This window comes from Carex rostrata, chromosome 12 (genome assembly GCF_964058835.1).
Source record: "Carex rostrata chromosome 12, lpCarRost1.2, whole genome shotgun sequence".
Classification (NCBI taxonomy): Eukaryota; Viridiplantae; Streptophyta; class Magnoliopsida; order Poales; family Cyperaceae; genus Carex; species Carex rostrata.
Window position 1 is genome coordinate 10,106,193 of NC_135929.1, and position 15,140 is coordinate 10,121,332.

The following is a 15,140-nucleotide window of genomic DNA, read 5'->3' on the forward strand; positions in this document are numbered from 1 at the left end:
CTATCTCGAAACCTATCGGAACGATAAAATCAAATCGTTAGAACAAATTTACTTCATGAGTCATGCATTTTCTACATAAAATTTATAAATTTTTAAACTCATGTAGTATATAAACTCAAGCAAGAGTAATACATTTTATTTGTAAAATCAAACTCTTAAGACCAATCTACTTCATGATTTGATATTTTCTGGAATTTTTTAATTAAAATAAACAATAAAATATTTAATTTAAGAAGTCATACTCTAATGAAATACACAGTAATCTAGTATTTACAATTTTTATTGCCGAAAGTTTAATATAATGATCATTTGTAAAAACAAATTTATTAAATAATGAGAATTTGGTGTACGTAGAATCTGATAAAATAAGATTTCAACATTTCAAACTGATAAAATAAAAATAAGCACTTCAGAGGGAACAATAGTACCCCCAATTTATTTTTGATTACACAGTGCTTCTCCGAAAGAACAATTTGTGTACCGGGTCACTGACAGTGTAATTAAGTTTTTCTGAAGGTATTTACACTTATTAATGAATTGTTACATATGATGTTTAGTTTGTGCCTGCCACAAAGAATATGATTACCAATAAAAATGGTGTGTAACTCGACTTTTTTACTTTCTCATCTCCTCTGCATCTATTCTACGGGAAAGCTACTATTGTCTCTCCATCTCTGTCTTTCACTCTGTTTCTCCAAACTCAATCTCTCGCTCATACAATTTCTCAATTCATCTTTCTTCCAACAATCTTTTCTTCTTCTAGCTTAAGCCTTTTAGTTTTTACTCTGAGATACTTCCAATTTCCAAATCAGCAATGGCAGACCTGTTGCTATCATCTCTGATCCCAATTGTGATGCGGAAATCAGCAGATCCACTGGTGAAGCGGATGGGTGAGATGTGGGGCATTGATGACCAGCGCAAGAAACTCCACCGCAAGCTGCTCGCTGTACAGGACGTACTTACCGATGCTGAGGAGCAAGGGGATGCTAAACCGTCTGTGAAATCCTGGCTGGCCGAGCTCAAATCAGCAGCCTACGATGCTGACAACGTTCTTGATGAGTTTTGTTATGAGGAGCTGCGCCGGGATGCTGTGGCACGCGGCCATAACTTATGTTTCGGTAAAGTAAGTGGTTTTTTCTCTGTTGAAAATCCAGTTCTGTTTCGGTACAAGATGAGTAGAGAGCTGAAGAAGGTTGTGGGAAGGATTGATGAGCTGGTCACTGAGATGGAGAGGTTCAAATTTGTTCTAGGTCGGCAAGGGCGTGTTCTTCAGCATGTTGAAACCCATTCTTACGTAATTGAATCTGAGATTGTAGGGAGGGAAGACGATAAGGAAAAATTAGTGACCTTGTTGACTCAGGTGTGTCCGAGTGAGAATCTCATGGTCTTGCCAGTAGTTGGGATGGGAGGGCTCGGAAAAACCACCCTTGCCCAGCTAGTCTACAACGACCCAAGGGTAAAAGACCACTTCAAATTACTCGTATGGGTCTGTGTGTCAGAGGAATTTGATGTTGGAGCTCTAACAAAATTGATCATTGACACAATAGTTCAAAAGGACTGCAAAGTTCCCCGTACCATGGAGTTGCTCCAGAAGCGTTTACGTGAAGAGATACACAGCAAGCGGTATCTTCTTGTATTGGATGATGTTTGGAATGAAAATGGAGACAAGTGGGAACAACTGAAAAATCTATTGAACTGCGGTGATTCAGGGAGTGTTGTGTTTGTTACCACGAGGAGCGGCATAGTGGCAGATGTAATGGGTACAATACCGAAATATAATTTGGGATACTTCAATGAGGAGGATTCATGGAAATTATTTCATAGAAGGGCCTTTGGTATGAGAGTAGGAGAATGCGAAGAGCTTGTTGAAATTGGAAAAAAATTGGTCAAGAATTGTCAGGGACTACCGCTAGCCATTAAAACACTTGGTAGCTTAATGAGCTATAAAAATGAGGTAGGTCAGTGGTTAGCAGTGCTTGAACAAAGCATGATATGGGAAAATAAGCATGCTAATGTTGATGGTGGTGTTTTGTCAGTATTGAGGCTAAGCTATGACCACTTGCCTTCGTACATGAAGCAATGTTTTGCTTTCTGTGCAATATTTCCAAAGGATTATGTGATGGAAAAAGAAAAATTGGTGCAGTATTGGTTGGCCCATGGATTTATTCCATCTGACGGGTCGGGAGGTCTTGAAATGTCGGGTAGTGATATCTTTAATGAGTTGGCTTTGAGGTCCTTCTTCCAAAATGTTGAGAAAGTTTGTTGTGACCCATGCAGTGGATTTTACTTACAAACCACATACATTAGTATGGGACATAGATTTTCCTCCTCTCAAACCACGTGCAAAATGCATGATCTTATGCACGATCTTGCACAATCTGTGATGAGAGATGAATGCCTCTCTATTGTGGGACCATTACAAATGAAGAATACACCCAAATGCAATGTGCGACATATCTTATTGGGAAATCCCATGGAAATTAATGTAGCCATTAAATGCTTTCCTACTACTCGTAGTCTCATTTTATCTACAAGGAGAGAATTTTATGATGTGGAAGATGTTGGATATGTGAAATTTAACTTCTTACGAATACTAGACATGTGTAGAAACCCTATTGAAAATATGACAACCCTGAGAACTATGATGCACCTCAGATATCTCGAGCTTTCGGTGTGGAATTTGACAACAATATCTGAAACAATTAGCACACTCTATCTTTTGCAAACCCTTAGTCTCTATGATTGTACAAGCCTTTCAAAACTACCAGAAGGAATGAGATATATGAAGAGCCTTCGGCATTTCTACATGAATTATTGTTTTGAATTGAAGTGCATGCCACCAAGCCTCGGAGAACTACAATATTTACAGACATTAACATATTACGTAGTTGGAACTGGAGTACAAAATAGAATTGGGGAACTCAAGAACTTAAATCTAGGGGGTGGACTACGTATCTATAATCTAAGGGAAATACAAGATGCTAGAGATGCAAGAGAAGCAAATATGGTTTCTAAACAAAATTTGGAGCACTTGGAGCTATGTTGGGGATTGCCGAGCAATGCAAGACCTGTATTTCGGGGCTCAGAGGCAGTGATTCTTGATCTTGAGGTGTTGGATGCACTTAAACCTTGTAATAAGTTAAAAACTCTACAAATCGATGCATACAGAGGATGCAATTTTCCTGTCTGGATGACAGAGTATCAAATGCTGGAAAACCTAGTAAAATTATGTATCATTGATTGTAAGTCGTGCACCAGTGTACCACCATTGTATATGCTACCTCTTCTTCAAACCTTGTACATAGCTTATATGGATAATTTGAGGCATCTTTGTTGTGGTGTATTTATGAGTGCTAAAGGTGGTGAAGATGCACCCATAACTTTTCCATCACTGAAATCCTTGATTTTAGAAGACATGTCAAATTTGGATTGTTGGTGTGAAGGTGATGTTTCGGAAAAGACATCACTGATTTTTCCTGTGCTAACTGAGCTGCTGATCACTCATTGTCCCAAGCTAACTGCCATACCTATCGCGCCTTTACTGGAAAAAATGACAATTGAAGAAAACCAAACACTATCGTGCTCTGTAAGTAGATTAACAACTATCCGCATGCTCACCCTTGAAAGTAGAGGTGGAAGGGAAAATAATGCAGATAAAACTCTCTCTTTTAAACCTTGGGTGTCTCTCGAGAATTTAACTATCAAAGGATTCAACCACATCATACCACCAACAGATGGAAGAGAAGGTGCAGAGCTGAGTGTTGATGTTAATGCAACAGCTCTTCGAGAAGTATCTATCAGTGATGGCAACTTTTTTTGCTCATCTATTCCATCCAACTCACCTTTATGGTTGTGGAAATGCTTCAGATTTATTGAAAATCTTTATATCTCAAATTGTGATAGCCTTACCTTTTGGCCGGAGGAAGAGCTCAGTAATCTCATATACTTACAAAGAATAAGTATTTTCCGTTGCAGGAACTTTATCGGATCATTATCGGAGCCACTTGTAGAGATGTCGACAAGGCAAGTCCTACTGCCAAAACTTCAACATTTTTCTATAAATTCTTGCCCGAAAGTGGTTGAAGTTCCCAAACTGCCAAGCTCTCTTGAGAGTTTGAACATGTCTCGTTGCGTAAAGCTAGAAAGCTTACCAGAATGGTTATGTAGTTTGGTGGGTCTCAAAGAGCTAATAATTAGTTCATTTCAAAGTTTGAACTCCTTACCGTCAAGCATAGGATGCCTAATTGCTCTTGAATCTCTCTATATTGAGGATTGCTTCAACCTAGAATCTTTGCCAGAAGGGATGCAAGGTCTTGAATCACTCAAGACCCTTATATTAACTGAGTGCCCCAAAATAAGGATCCTTCCAGAAGGACTATTACAGCGATTAAGGAGCGTAAGAATCAGGGGGTGTCCCCTCTTGCAAAAGCACGGCAAGTATTGGCACCTAATCTCTGAGATCCCAGATCTATATATTGAAGAAGGGGGTCGATCCAGCAAAATAGGAGACCTAACTCGGTTGATTCCATCATGCAGTATCCCTTGTTCGTCAGTGCGATCTTAAAGATATCACCATTTGTGAGGTACATTTTCTCCTTGCTATTATAATTTTGAATCATCTCATTCTATCATATTTCTTAGAGTAAGACAGAGGAATCTTCTCACGTAGCAAATTATAAATGTAGGAAAAATTAGTAACTTTGGTGGTGAAATCCAGTACTTGATACGGCATTTGTCATATTGTGATTCATATTTAACTTGTTACATGGAATCAATATAATTTGTGCACCCGAATGCTCTGCTTACGGTTGCTCTGATTATTTGGCCAACTTCAGTCCGGGTCTAACCTGGAATTTGTTATACAATAAAATGTTAAAGTATCTGAATTAGCTAAATTGGACTAAATTGGACTAACTTCTTTTCATTTGTACATTCTTTTGTAGAGACGTGGAGTTGGGGCCGCTGATTTATCAGTTGAAAGTGACCAAAACAGTATGTATTTGATTTAACACTTCTTTAGATATCTACTTTGACATTTTTGAAGTTCAAATCTGAAAATTATATTACCACTGTGTAAATTGCAAAATATGTTCCGCTGTTAGAAATTGAGGTTTAACCAGGCATGAAATTTACTGATATGGCCGTAGATTTTGGTCATATGGACTGTATAAAATCATTTTGTTATATTTTATATTTTTACTTAGAACACAACTTCCGAGTGTAGTTGACTTAATTCTCATTTTTACAGTGGTTCAATTTGTGCTTAGAAAGCAGGGTCAATTTCAGTTGAGTCTAAATTATTAATTAATTTTTTGGATAAACTATCATTAGTCTTATTTAATGGCTGGGTATCATTTACAAATTAGAAAAATATATTTGCATTAGTCTCAATGCTGAAAAGTGCATGCATGTGTTGTTGCCTGGGTGAATAATAATTTTCCTAAATTGATTTTGCTGGTAGTTGACTTGAAAATTAACACATTTTTTTCATGATTGTGATATAATCTCAGGGTTGTCAAAGCTGATATTTTCTGAAAATTGTGTTCTTCAAATTATTCAGGTGGCTATTCATTCTGTTGTCTACACTATGGTGCAGCATTTTTTCTCCTGTTGATAGCAAGCACTGAATAACTTTCTCATGTGGGTCTGTTTGTCACTGGGAAATCTTGCTGATTAGTGTATGAAATGGTAAGAGAGTGTTGGAGTGAGTATTAATGGCTTGTAATTGTAAAGACTCCTTGATATAGTGAATTTGCGCCGTGTGCTTCCGTGGTTTTTTCACGAAAGGGTTTCCACGTAAATCTTGTGTCTCTTTATTTTCTGTGCTTGATTGCTTGCTTGAGTTGGTTTTTGTTTAACTTTCATATTTTTCCATTTGGTTGGGTATTGGTGTATGTCCGCAAGATGTTCGACGAAATTACTCCTTGAAGTGCTTCCGCGTGTGAACCCGAACACTCTTATTATTATTTTATTATTTTTACAATTAAGAAATTAATGGAACATGTTACCACTCTTTTCTTTTTATATATATTTATGCCATCTCTGTCTTTTTATTTGGTTAAGTACTTGAGGGAGAATTTCTCTCTGGTTTTTTTTTTTTTGTATACTTGTGTTTTTCACAGATGCTTCCGTCGAGATTTGTAGCGTGATAAGATAAAGAAAGAATATCATTTTCTTGTTTATTTTAACTTTCTAAACCAAAAAAGTAATTACAAGGGTATATATAAATTTGGAAGCATAAGAGCAGTATATATAGTGGAAGATGATCCAAAGAAAAGTTGAGAGGTTCATCAAAAAACTCGTACATTTGAGAGATTCTAAGATAATTATAGACTATAGATCCACATATACCTCTATTTCAATTCACTTTAGGTCAGGACACATAGTTGTTGCCGCATAAATTCTTAAAAATAATATGTAAAATGAAACAAAAATCATAGTTGTTGCCCCATATTTTTTGCCACATTAAAAATATGATAAGAAAAATGATCGAAAATAAAATGTCTTAGCTCTAATTATGCTTCTCTAACTATCAAAAAATAAATCGCTCCAACAATCCTTGGAAGTACAAAAAGAATAGTTTAGACCATATATATAAATTTTCGTCCTGCATCAAAAATTCAGATCCCCATATATCATGCATGCTCTCATTTAACCTCCTCAATTTATACATAGAAGTAAAATTGACGCGTAACAGTTGATCTATGTGAAATGCACGTGGTGCAATAGCACGAGCCCTTTAATTGAATTCTGAATAAAATCTAAAAGATGGATGGTACCGGGGCCTAAAAGTTGATCTATGTCAAAATAGAGCCCATATTTAAAACATTTGGTGGCTGCAACCTTTACCAGGTAAGCTTTTCCTTTCTCTCATTGAATATAGATTCGCTTTCCAAGCTGGGGACTGGTAATATCTAATGTTGCGACACCAAATTACGCCCTTCCTTGCGTGTAGGTTAGTAATAACTTCTAATTTCTTTTTGTTTTTTTATGCTTCTATACAATTAGTAACCCGATTTGGTGATTTTTTTGGTTTAGATCTCCAAATTTGTGCGACCTTTATCAAATTCAGCTAAACACACACCTAATGTCTATTAAGAACCCACATTATGCGTGAAATTCGAATGGTTCGGGGCAATTTTTTATTAGTGTTAATATTTGCTGATTTCAAAGAGTAGGAAAGGTTCATTGGAATAATTATGAGAAAAGTATATGATTGGATTGACAACTTAGTACTTTTTCCTTCATATCTTTCATGATTAATTGCATGACATTTTTGGTCCCTTAGTTCTGACCTGGCATCACTGGAGGTAACAATTGATGAAGAGATAGTTTTGAGTCATCTGGTGAGATGCTTTTCAGATGAAAATTGTTTTGTCCAGCTTAATGTTTTCTTTTGTGAAGGACAGTCTGAAATGCCTCTTGTCAAATTTTACTAAATAAAAGAAATTCAAGTTACAAGAAGGCATGTGCAGTGACATCCAAATCAAATTAAAATAACTAAAATATAATGCCTTTCATCCATCCTGATGTTGGATGGTTTTGCCTGTTAGAAATGCCAGTTAAGACGACTTCAAGGAAAACCTTGCATACATGGATAATTGTCTTAAGGAGTAATTCGGTGGTACACCTTTCAATTATAAAATTGATTTGTTCGTTTAAAGGAGTTGGTTTTATGTTTTCTAATTCAAATAGAACTGTTTTTCAATTTAAGAAATTGGACTTACCTGCAATACCTTGATAAAAAAAAACTTATCTTTTCTTGTTCGAATTTCCATCTTGTTTCATACCATATCTTTTTTTTTGTGTTATTCGTTTTAACTTGGTTAGTAGATTCTGATTCTGATTCTATAAGCTTAATTTCTTCCAAATTTCTCCAAATATTCATAATTTCTTACTTAGTTATAGGTAAAGAAATGAGAGAGAGGAAGAGTTGTCATTTTGTTGAAAAGAAATTGGGGAAGGAATATAACCCTTGTTAAAATACAATGTGAAGCTCCTATATTTTTTTATTGACACATGCTGTTGTGTTTATGTTATTTCAGTAGAAGGAATTAAGTGAGGCCAAAGATTGAAAATCTAGTGTGTCAGAGATAATATCCACTGCTCTTTTCCTTAAAAAATTATAAAGAGGTAAATGGTTATGTCATTGTGTTGTACTGTGCAGTACCAAGGCATACTGGCAAAGATCATTGCTTGGTATTATATTTCTTTTATAAGGTGTCTATAAAATACTCATTTTTATTTCAGATTCTGTTTTATAAGGCTACATGTGAAACTTAATTTTAAAAATGACAATGGACAGGTAGCAACAAATTCCTATTTCATTTTGACTGTTTCTAAAATCTAATTGAGCTTACCATTTTATAATAAGCCAGTCTATTACTTATAAGTGAAACATTTCAGTTCTTGCTGCTCCTGGATAAATGTTCTACCTATGGCAATTAAAATTTTGTTGGCCAGAAGTTAAAATTTGGGTCTGGACATCTTGTCTTTTTTTGATGAATCTTGGCAATTTAGTTTCATGAGGCATGATCAGGCCCCTCAATTGTGGAGAAAGATGCAGATCTTTCTTGACTTAATTGTATATGTACAATTGGAGGAAGCTGAAGCAATTATAAACCAATAAAAGTTGTACCAGTGTAGTTGGAGAATAGTCATGAATCCTATTTGCCATTTCATATACCAAATTTTGTTTACTTTTTCATGAGGACCCATATATACAAATTAAAAAGACCAAATATACCAAAGACATTAACAAGCTGACCTAGGGCCTAGCTCGGACCAAACCAGTTCGTTGACACCCCCACCGCAGTCAGTAATATTGGATCAATACACGAGTCAAATTATCATAATTATACTATATATAGTACCTGTCCCGCAAACTAACAAATTTGCTTTTGAGAAAATAACTAATGCACGATAAGGACCTACCTTTCAACGAGGGGAAATGATTATGGCAGGAAATTAATTAAGTCGGTCAATGGAAAACTTGAACAATAATTAATTATTGGCCAAAACACTTTAATGAAATTTTCAAACTACTTGGCCAAGGATAATTCCCTAAAAGTTCAAACTAACCTACGTACAAAGCACGATGCTGCTTTTGTTTCATTAATTGTTCCTGTCACAACGTATTTAGATTGAAATGAAATTAATATTAATTACAGGAAAACTGAAATGAAATCAAAGTTCCTTTTTTATTAGAATGGAGTTCACCGATACCTGAGTTTACTGGTACTGGTTGGAAGCCATTTTGAAATGCAAAAGAATCAAAGTCATTTTTAAGTAAAGAGTGTGTAGTTAATTTTATTTTAATTTCATTAATTAATGTAGATATTCCATTTGAAATATCTAATCCTTTTTAAAAATCAGTAAAATTTAAATTTCAGATTGGATCGGTTTAGTATTATGTTCGCAGACATTTTATTACCTTTTTTTTTTACTAGATTTGAAGTAATTCTTATAATAATATTTCGATATTTAGATATGATACATACTATCCCCATAGAACAAAGTCCTTTATAAATACCACCACCTACTTTCCAATTAAACCCTAGCAGCGGTAGTAGCCTTGTTGCTCTTATTTCCTAATTCCTTTGTACCTCATGAGCATAGAATACTGAAGCAGACAGCCTCGTTTCATTGTCTAATGTGAATATAAGAACCATTCGACATTTATCGACAAAAATATCAACCGATAAACTAATATAAAGAAATACAAAATCACAAACATACTGATAAATTCTCCTGCCTTAGTTGGAGTCGTCCCGCCAAACTGGTTCCAAATGAACTCCCACCGAATCCCACCAATTTTCACAAGATTTCATTGGAGCCAAATGAAGCGAAACTTCTGTCACTATGTGCATTCAGATCACGGGATTTGCAAATATGTCAATTCCATTTCTAATTTTAAAGAGAATGGACAAGTTTCGATCACCACGATAGCCACCAAATTATATAGAACTTAAATTTTACAACCACAAGTTATTTTATGTTCAAATCCCAAGCAGAGGTAAAACTAACTACAATATTTATATTCACATAACTTTTGTGCTCGGCGAAAAATAATTATATACACAAACAATAACATAACAGTAATTACAGCCACATACTACATATTCATAAATCATAGCCGGTCATACAACATGTAAGGTCATAATTTAGATATATAAAATGGAAATAAATACCTAACATGGTGAATGATTACAAGATAACAGATTTCACCATATTAGAATATTAGCTGGAATAAAAATAAATCCAAACATAATAACTCTTAAGTTAGATAAAATTAACCTATGCGGTATCAGTAACGACCTAAATTTAAGCGATCTCATAGCTTAATTGATATCAGGAACGCATCTCAATCTGGCCTTAACTCTGAGTACTTGAAACCAACAAAAGTAGGTAAATTTGTGATACTGAAATTACTTGAAAATGCACTGATCACTGAAAGAGTTAAGAAGGCAGCCAGATTAGAACAACTGAACTGAACATCTAACTAATTAAACAAAAAGCTAAATTAATACTCAGTTAAACTTACCTGGCTCTTACTGCAAGCATAATTGATATCGGAGAGCTACATCAAACAAGGCACAAACCAAGTCATCACTGAATCATAATCAAAAGGGCAAGGCAGCACCTCAGTTGTACCATCTCCTATGTCATATCTACAAAGATATCGACCGCTTTTCATGAAGTAAATGCAATTCCCTTTGAATCTGGCAAAGTTACTCACAGAGAAAGCTAACCCAGAATTATATTGCAGAAATAACATTTGGTCACCAATATCAGTGATTTTCACCCAACAAGGTTTCCCTTCTCCATCACCGAAATAAAGACAGTATATATCAAAATGACACGGCTCATCATCATCATATTGGAACAACAATAGGATCTTTCCTCCTGACTTGACCGTAACTGTGTCGCCTCCTAGAGGGTTAAAGCCCTCTGGTGGTGCGATTTGATAAGCCAACTTTTTTGTTGCAATATCAATAACATTTGTAATGCCAGTATCCATGTCGTTACTGAAGTATTGGCCCATATAACATGCATTACCACTGTAGCATTTGCCAACCCCTTCTACATAGACCCAATCCCAATCGTCAGCCCTAGGTCGCCAAAAAGCCATTTTATTGGTATATCCTGATAAAACGACAATATCGCCACCTTCATTTGGATCTGGACCAATATAGAGGGGGAAGAACCCACCGCAATTCACAACATCTGGGACATGGATCTCATCATGAATAAGAGGTTTAAGGAGGACATGGATCTTATAATGAATAAGAGGATTAAGGAGACACATCTCAAACTTTTCCTTGTGATAGGCACGTAAATAGCGGCATGTAGGGCCCTGGAGCCAGGCACGCCAGGAACCCGGACATGAGAGAGTGTGAACTTTACCAGACGAGAGGCAGTAGAAGCGTACAATGGCCTTTTCATGGTGTTCTTTTTTATGAATCTCTAGAAGCCAGGGGAGTTGTGGGGGAGGATCAGTGACTGGGGCTGATAACTGCCAGCTCTTGCACACAGCACGAAAGCGTATGAAATCAGAAATATCAGGTAGCTTTTTGGAGAAGAGATGAATAATGTCTCCTGGAAGTTCAGACCAGTTTCTCTCATAGCTTAGGACGCCATCAATACCGCTTCGCTCTCCAGGTATCACCATTAGTCTGTTACAATACATGTTATACTGTAATTTTCCATAATTCAATAAGAGGGCTAAAATTCTCCATTGCTTTCATGCACCAATCGTATCTCATATCGTTATCTCTGATTTCAAAATCCAAACACACGATCCGAACAGCTCAACATGATATCCATTGCTTTCATGCACCAATCGTATCTCATATTTTTCTCTCTGATTTCAAAGTCCAAACACACGATGCGAACCGCTCAACATGATATCCACATTAAAATGTGCTTCGAGACTAAATTTTATATTTTTTGGAAAAAAATTTACTATTTTTTAAGATAGGGACAAAATCATTGTTTTCAGAAAATTTTGGACCATCTAAACACTGATTTCTTACCCATCTTAAAAAATAGTAAAAAACTTCCAAGAAATATATAAAATTTGGTCTCCAAGCACATTTTAGTGTGGATATCATGTTGAGCAATTACGGATTGTCTGTTTGAACTTTGAAATCGAAGATAAAGATGTGGGGTATGATTGGGGCATGAAAGCAAAGGGGGATTTTAGCCCTCCTCATTCAATAATACATGAACAAATTTTCAACCTAAACCTGGCAGAAGACCCTAAACCAAATATTATAACAGTAAACAAAAATGTAGTGAATCCCCAATTTATAACTCTAAACATTCCATGTCATACTGAAAACCCTGAACAGTACATACTAAGGCATGATTGACCTTAACCTAAATTCAACCAAAAAACACTTATTGAAGTTCAACACAAAGAAAATAGTTCATATATGCGAAAATTCAACTAAAAAAGGCATCCAACAGAGCACAATAAAAAAAGATAAAGGCTCTCAGCAACTAAAGAAGGAAGTTCAGGAAAGGAAAAAACTGACCGCATTTAAGAAAGGGACTAATAGTCTAATACTACAATTATAGCGTAATTCTATCCTTCTTCAACCAAATTAAAAACTCAAACAGAAAAGAAGGTTCTCAGCAACTAAAGACCAACACTTAACACAAAAAACACTAAAGAACATCATTTAACACATTTAAAACACCAGGTTTTTCTCCTGTTCTCCCAATTAAAAAGCCCAAACAGTGTAGAGGGGGTCTAAGCATTTGATGCTAACACAAATAATTCAGTATTCAAATAAGGACCCATAAATCCATAATAAATTTATCATTTCTGGGCAGAGATCAAAGCCAGCACATAATAAATTTGATGCCACTCAGCATATTTGCAGTGGTATTGACACGCTATTGCAAAGGTTCATCAAATGAAAAACATGAAAAACAGAGAAAGGTAGAAGAAAAAAAAAACAGAGGAGAGATGGTGATTGTTATTTGCATGAATGAAGACAAGAGGTTTGACAGGCGCAGCCACATGGCTGACTTGTATTGTTTGGTTATTTTCACAACAACAGTAATAGTTACATTGTATAATTGGTTTTGTGTCATAAGAATAATTGCATAAATGGTCTTGTCTAGCATTTTTCTATTTTGCTCCCCACACAATTAGTCCCTCAAAAATTGGAATTTGTATAATGATGCAATCAACCATATATATATATATATATAGAGAGAGAGAGAGAGAGAGAGAGAGTAAGGCTACCATACATTGCAATGCATAGGCATTTTTGTACTTTGGACTATAAATCACCGGATTCAAAGTCCAAATAACCGATCCAAACCGTTCATCTTGTTCTCCATATTAACATGTGATTGGAGACCAAATTTTACATTTTTTACAAAAAATTTACTATTTTTTTAGATTTATTGAAAATCGCTTTTTTTTATGGTCCAGATTTGTTTGAAAAACAACGATTTTCAATAAATCTAAAAAAATAGTAAAAAATTTCCAAAAAATGTAAAATTTGGTCTCCAAACACATATTAATATGGAGAACAAGATGAACGATTTGGATCGGTTATTTGGACTTTGATTATGGTGATTTATAGTCCAATGTACAAAAATGCCTATGCATTGCAATGTACGGTAGCCTTACTCTCTCTCTCTCTATATATATATATATATATATGTATATCAATATGATGAAAAGATAATTTTTTGGTTTCACACCAATTTTTATTGAAAGTATTTAAAAACTTATTAATCAATTGAGTAATTATGAGCATAGTTTAGTAACTTATTCACCAAAAATCATGCTAATTTAACAATAAATGACACAGTACATGACATGCAAAATGTTACAGCCTAGCTACATAAAAATATACTAAAAGAAGATGGACAAAGAAATGCTGAACAGCATTTTTCTGTGATGAACACAAGTTCACTGATAATCATATACAAATCTACAGTGCTATTAACCGGGTAAGAGTCTTCACTAATTAAATCACAAACTAAAATGTTCTGTCACTTTTCCCTATACGTAAATAAACATTTAAATAAAAAGCAAAACCCTAAACCCTAAGAACACTCTTCGTAATTTGAATAAATATTAACAAAAATAAATTCTGACCTCGGTGCTGAAGGAGGATAGTGGAGGTAGTGGAGCAGTGGCGGCGGAGGAGTCGAGAGCAGCAGCAGCCTGGACGAGGCGGCGCTCCAGTCGCCGCGTGGGTGTTGTAGGGTTTTGAGGGAGAGCTGGTGTGAGTAATGGAGATGAAATTAGTGTTTGATTTGTGAAACTTGAGTGATGAAATCAGAAAGAGCAAAGCAATGTTTAGAAAATTGCTAAACGATCCATCTATTTTGGCAAAAAGATAGCTTACCTGAGCAGAGAGCAAGGATTTGTCGGCGGTGTGTGCGCGCGAGAGAGAGGGTCAGAGGTAGAGAGCAAGAGTGATCGAACGAGCGTTGGGGACAGAGAATTCATATCGACCGTCCGATATGATTTTTGAGGTATTGAATACGGACATCTCAAATTAAACAATTGACAGCAAAGCATGAAGAAATACGAATTGGGCCTAGTGGGCTGAACAAAAGTGCAAAATAAAAATATGAAGCCCGTTATAACGTCTTTCTTCTAATCTAAATCCCTCAAATTAAACAAAAATCTTCTTAATTCGTACTCTTTCTTTCTTTCTTTTTTCTTTTCTTTCTTTCAAAATCCGTATTCTTCTTCTCCTCTTAATTAATAGGATTTGTTAAGGAAATTTGATTAACAAAAACACTTATCATACAAAATTTCATACAAGAAATACCTTGATCCTCTGCGGCAAGCGTGGACTACCATATCTTATAGCGAATCTCCAATTTACAGCATCAAACGACATTTGACTTTTGCAAAATGCTCCTATTTATTTTTGGGTCTCAGTGACCTTCCTCATGATATCAAGGTTCAAAGAAAACTAGATGCCAGCCTCGCATTGCTTCGGCACTAGCTATTGCAGTAGAGAGGAGAGTACATAGATTGTATACTCGGATATAACAAAAATTGTAAAGTCATAAATAAGAGAGAAGTCATAAGACTTGAAATAACGTGCTCGGTTTTTGGTAATTCTCTCTACGCCCAATGTGATAGTGTTAGTATC

The 15,140-nt window shown here is 35.5% G+C and overlaps 2 protein-coding genes across 3 annotated transcripts; one reads left to right on the top strand and one right to left on the bottom strand.

Annotated features, from left to right (window-relative positions):
• The first annotated feature begins 693 nt into the window (after nt 1–693).
• On the top strand, nt 694–6,095 carry LOC144562583 (disease resistance protein RGA2-like). Of its 2 annotated transcripts, XR_013514165.1 has the most exons (3): nt 694–4,583; nt 4,944–4,992; nt 5,561–6,094. XR_013514165.1 is itself a non-coding variant. In XM_078311771.1 (2 exons), exon 1 carries the CDS (start codon nt 815–817, stop codon nt 4,562–4,564), a length of 3,750 nt encoding a protein of 1,249 aa, XP_078167897.1. In that variant the 5' UTR covers nt 694–814; the 3' UTR covers nt 4,565–4,583; nt 4,944–6,095. The 2 variants fall into 2 exon arrangements, 1 of the variants encoding a protein (XP_078167897.1); XM_078311771.1 differs by having other exon boundaries at nt 4,944–6,095.
• A 3,966-nt stretch (nt 6,096–10,061) lies between these two features.
• Nucleotides 10,062–14,544, bottom strand: LOC144563377 (F-box protein SKIP23-like). The gene is made up of 4 exons (XM_078312845.1): nt 14,379–14,544; nt 14,126–14,250; nt 10,544–11,675; nt 10,062–10,449 (listed from the first exon to the last, which is right to left on the bottom strand). The coding sequence occupies exon 3, from the start codon at nt 11,669–11,671 to the stop codon at nt 10,580–10,582; it is 1,092 nt and encodes a 363-aa protein (XP_078168971.1). The 5' UTR covers nt 11,672–11,675; nt 14,126–14,250; nt 14,379–14,544; the 3' UTR covers nt 10,062–10,449; nt 10,544–10,579.
• Between the last annotated feature and the right edge of the window lie 596 nt (nt 14,545–15,140).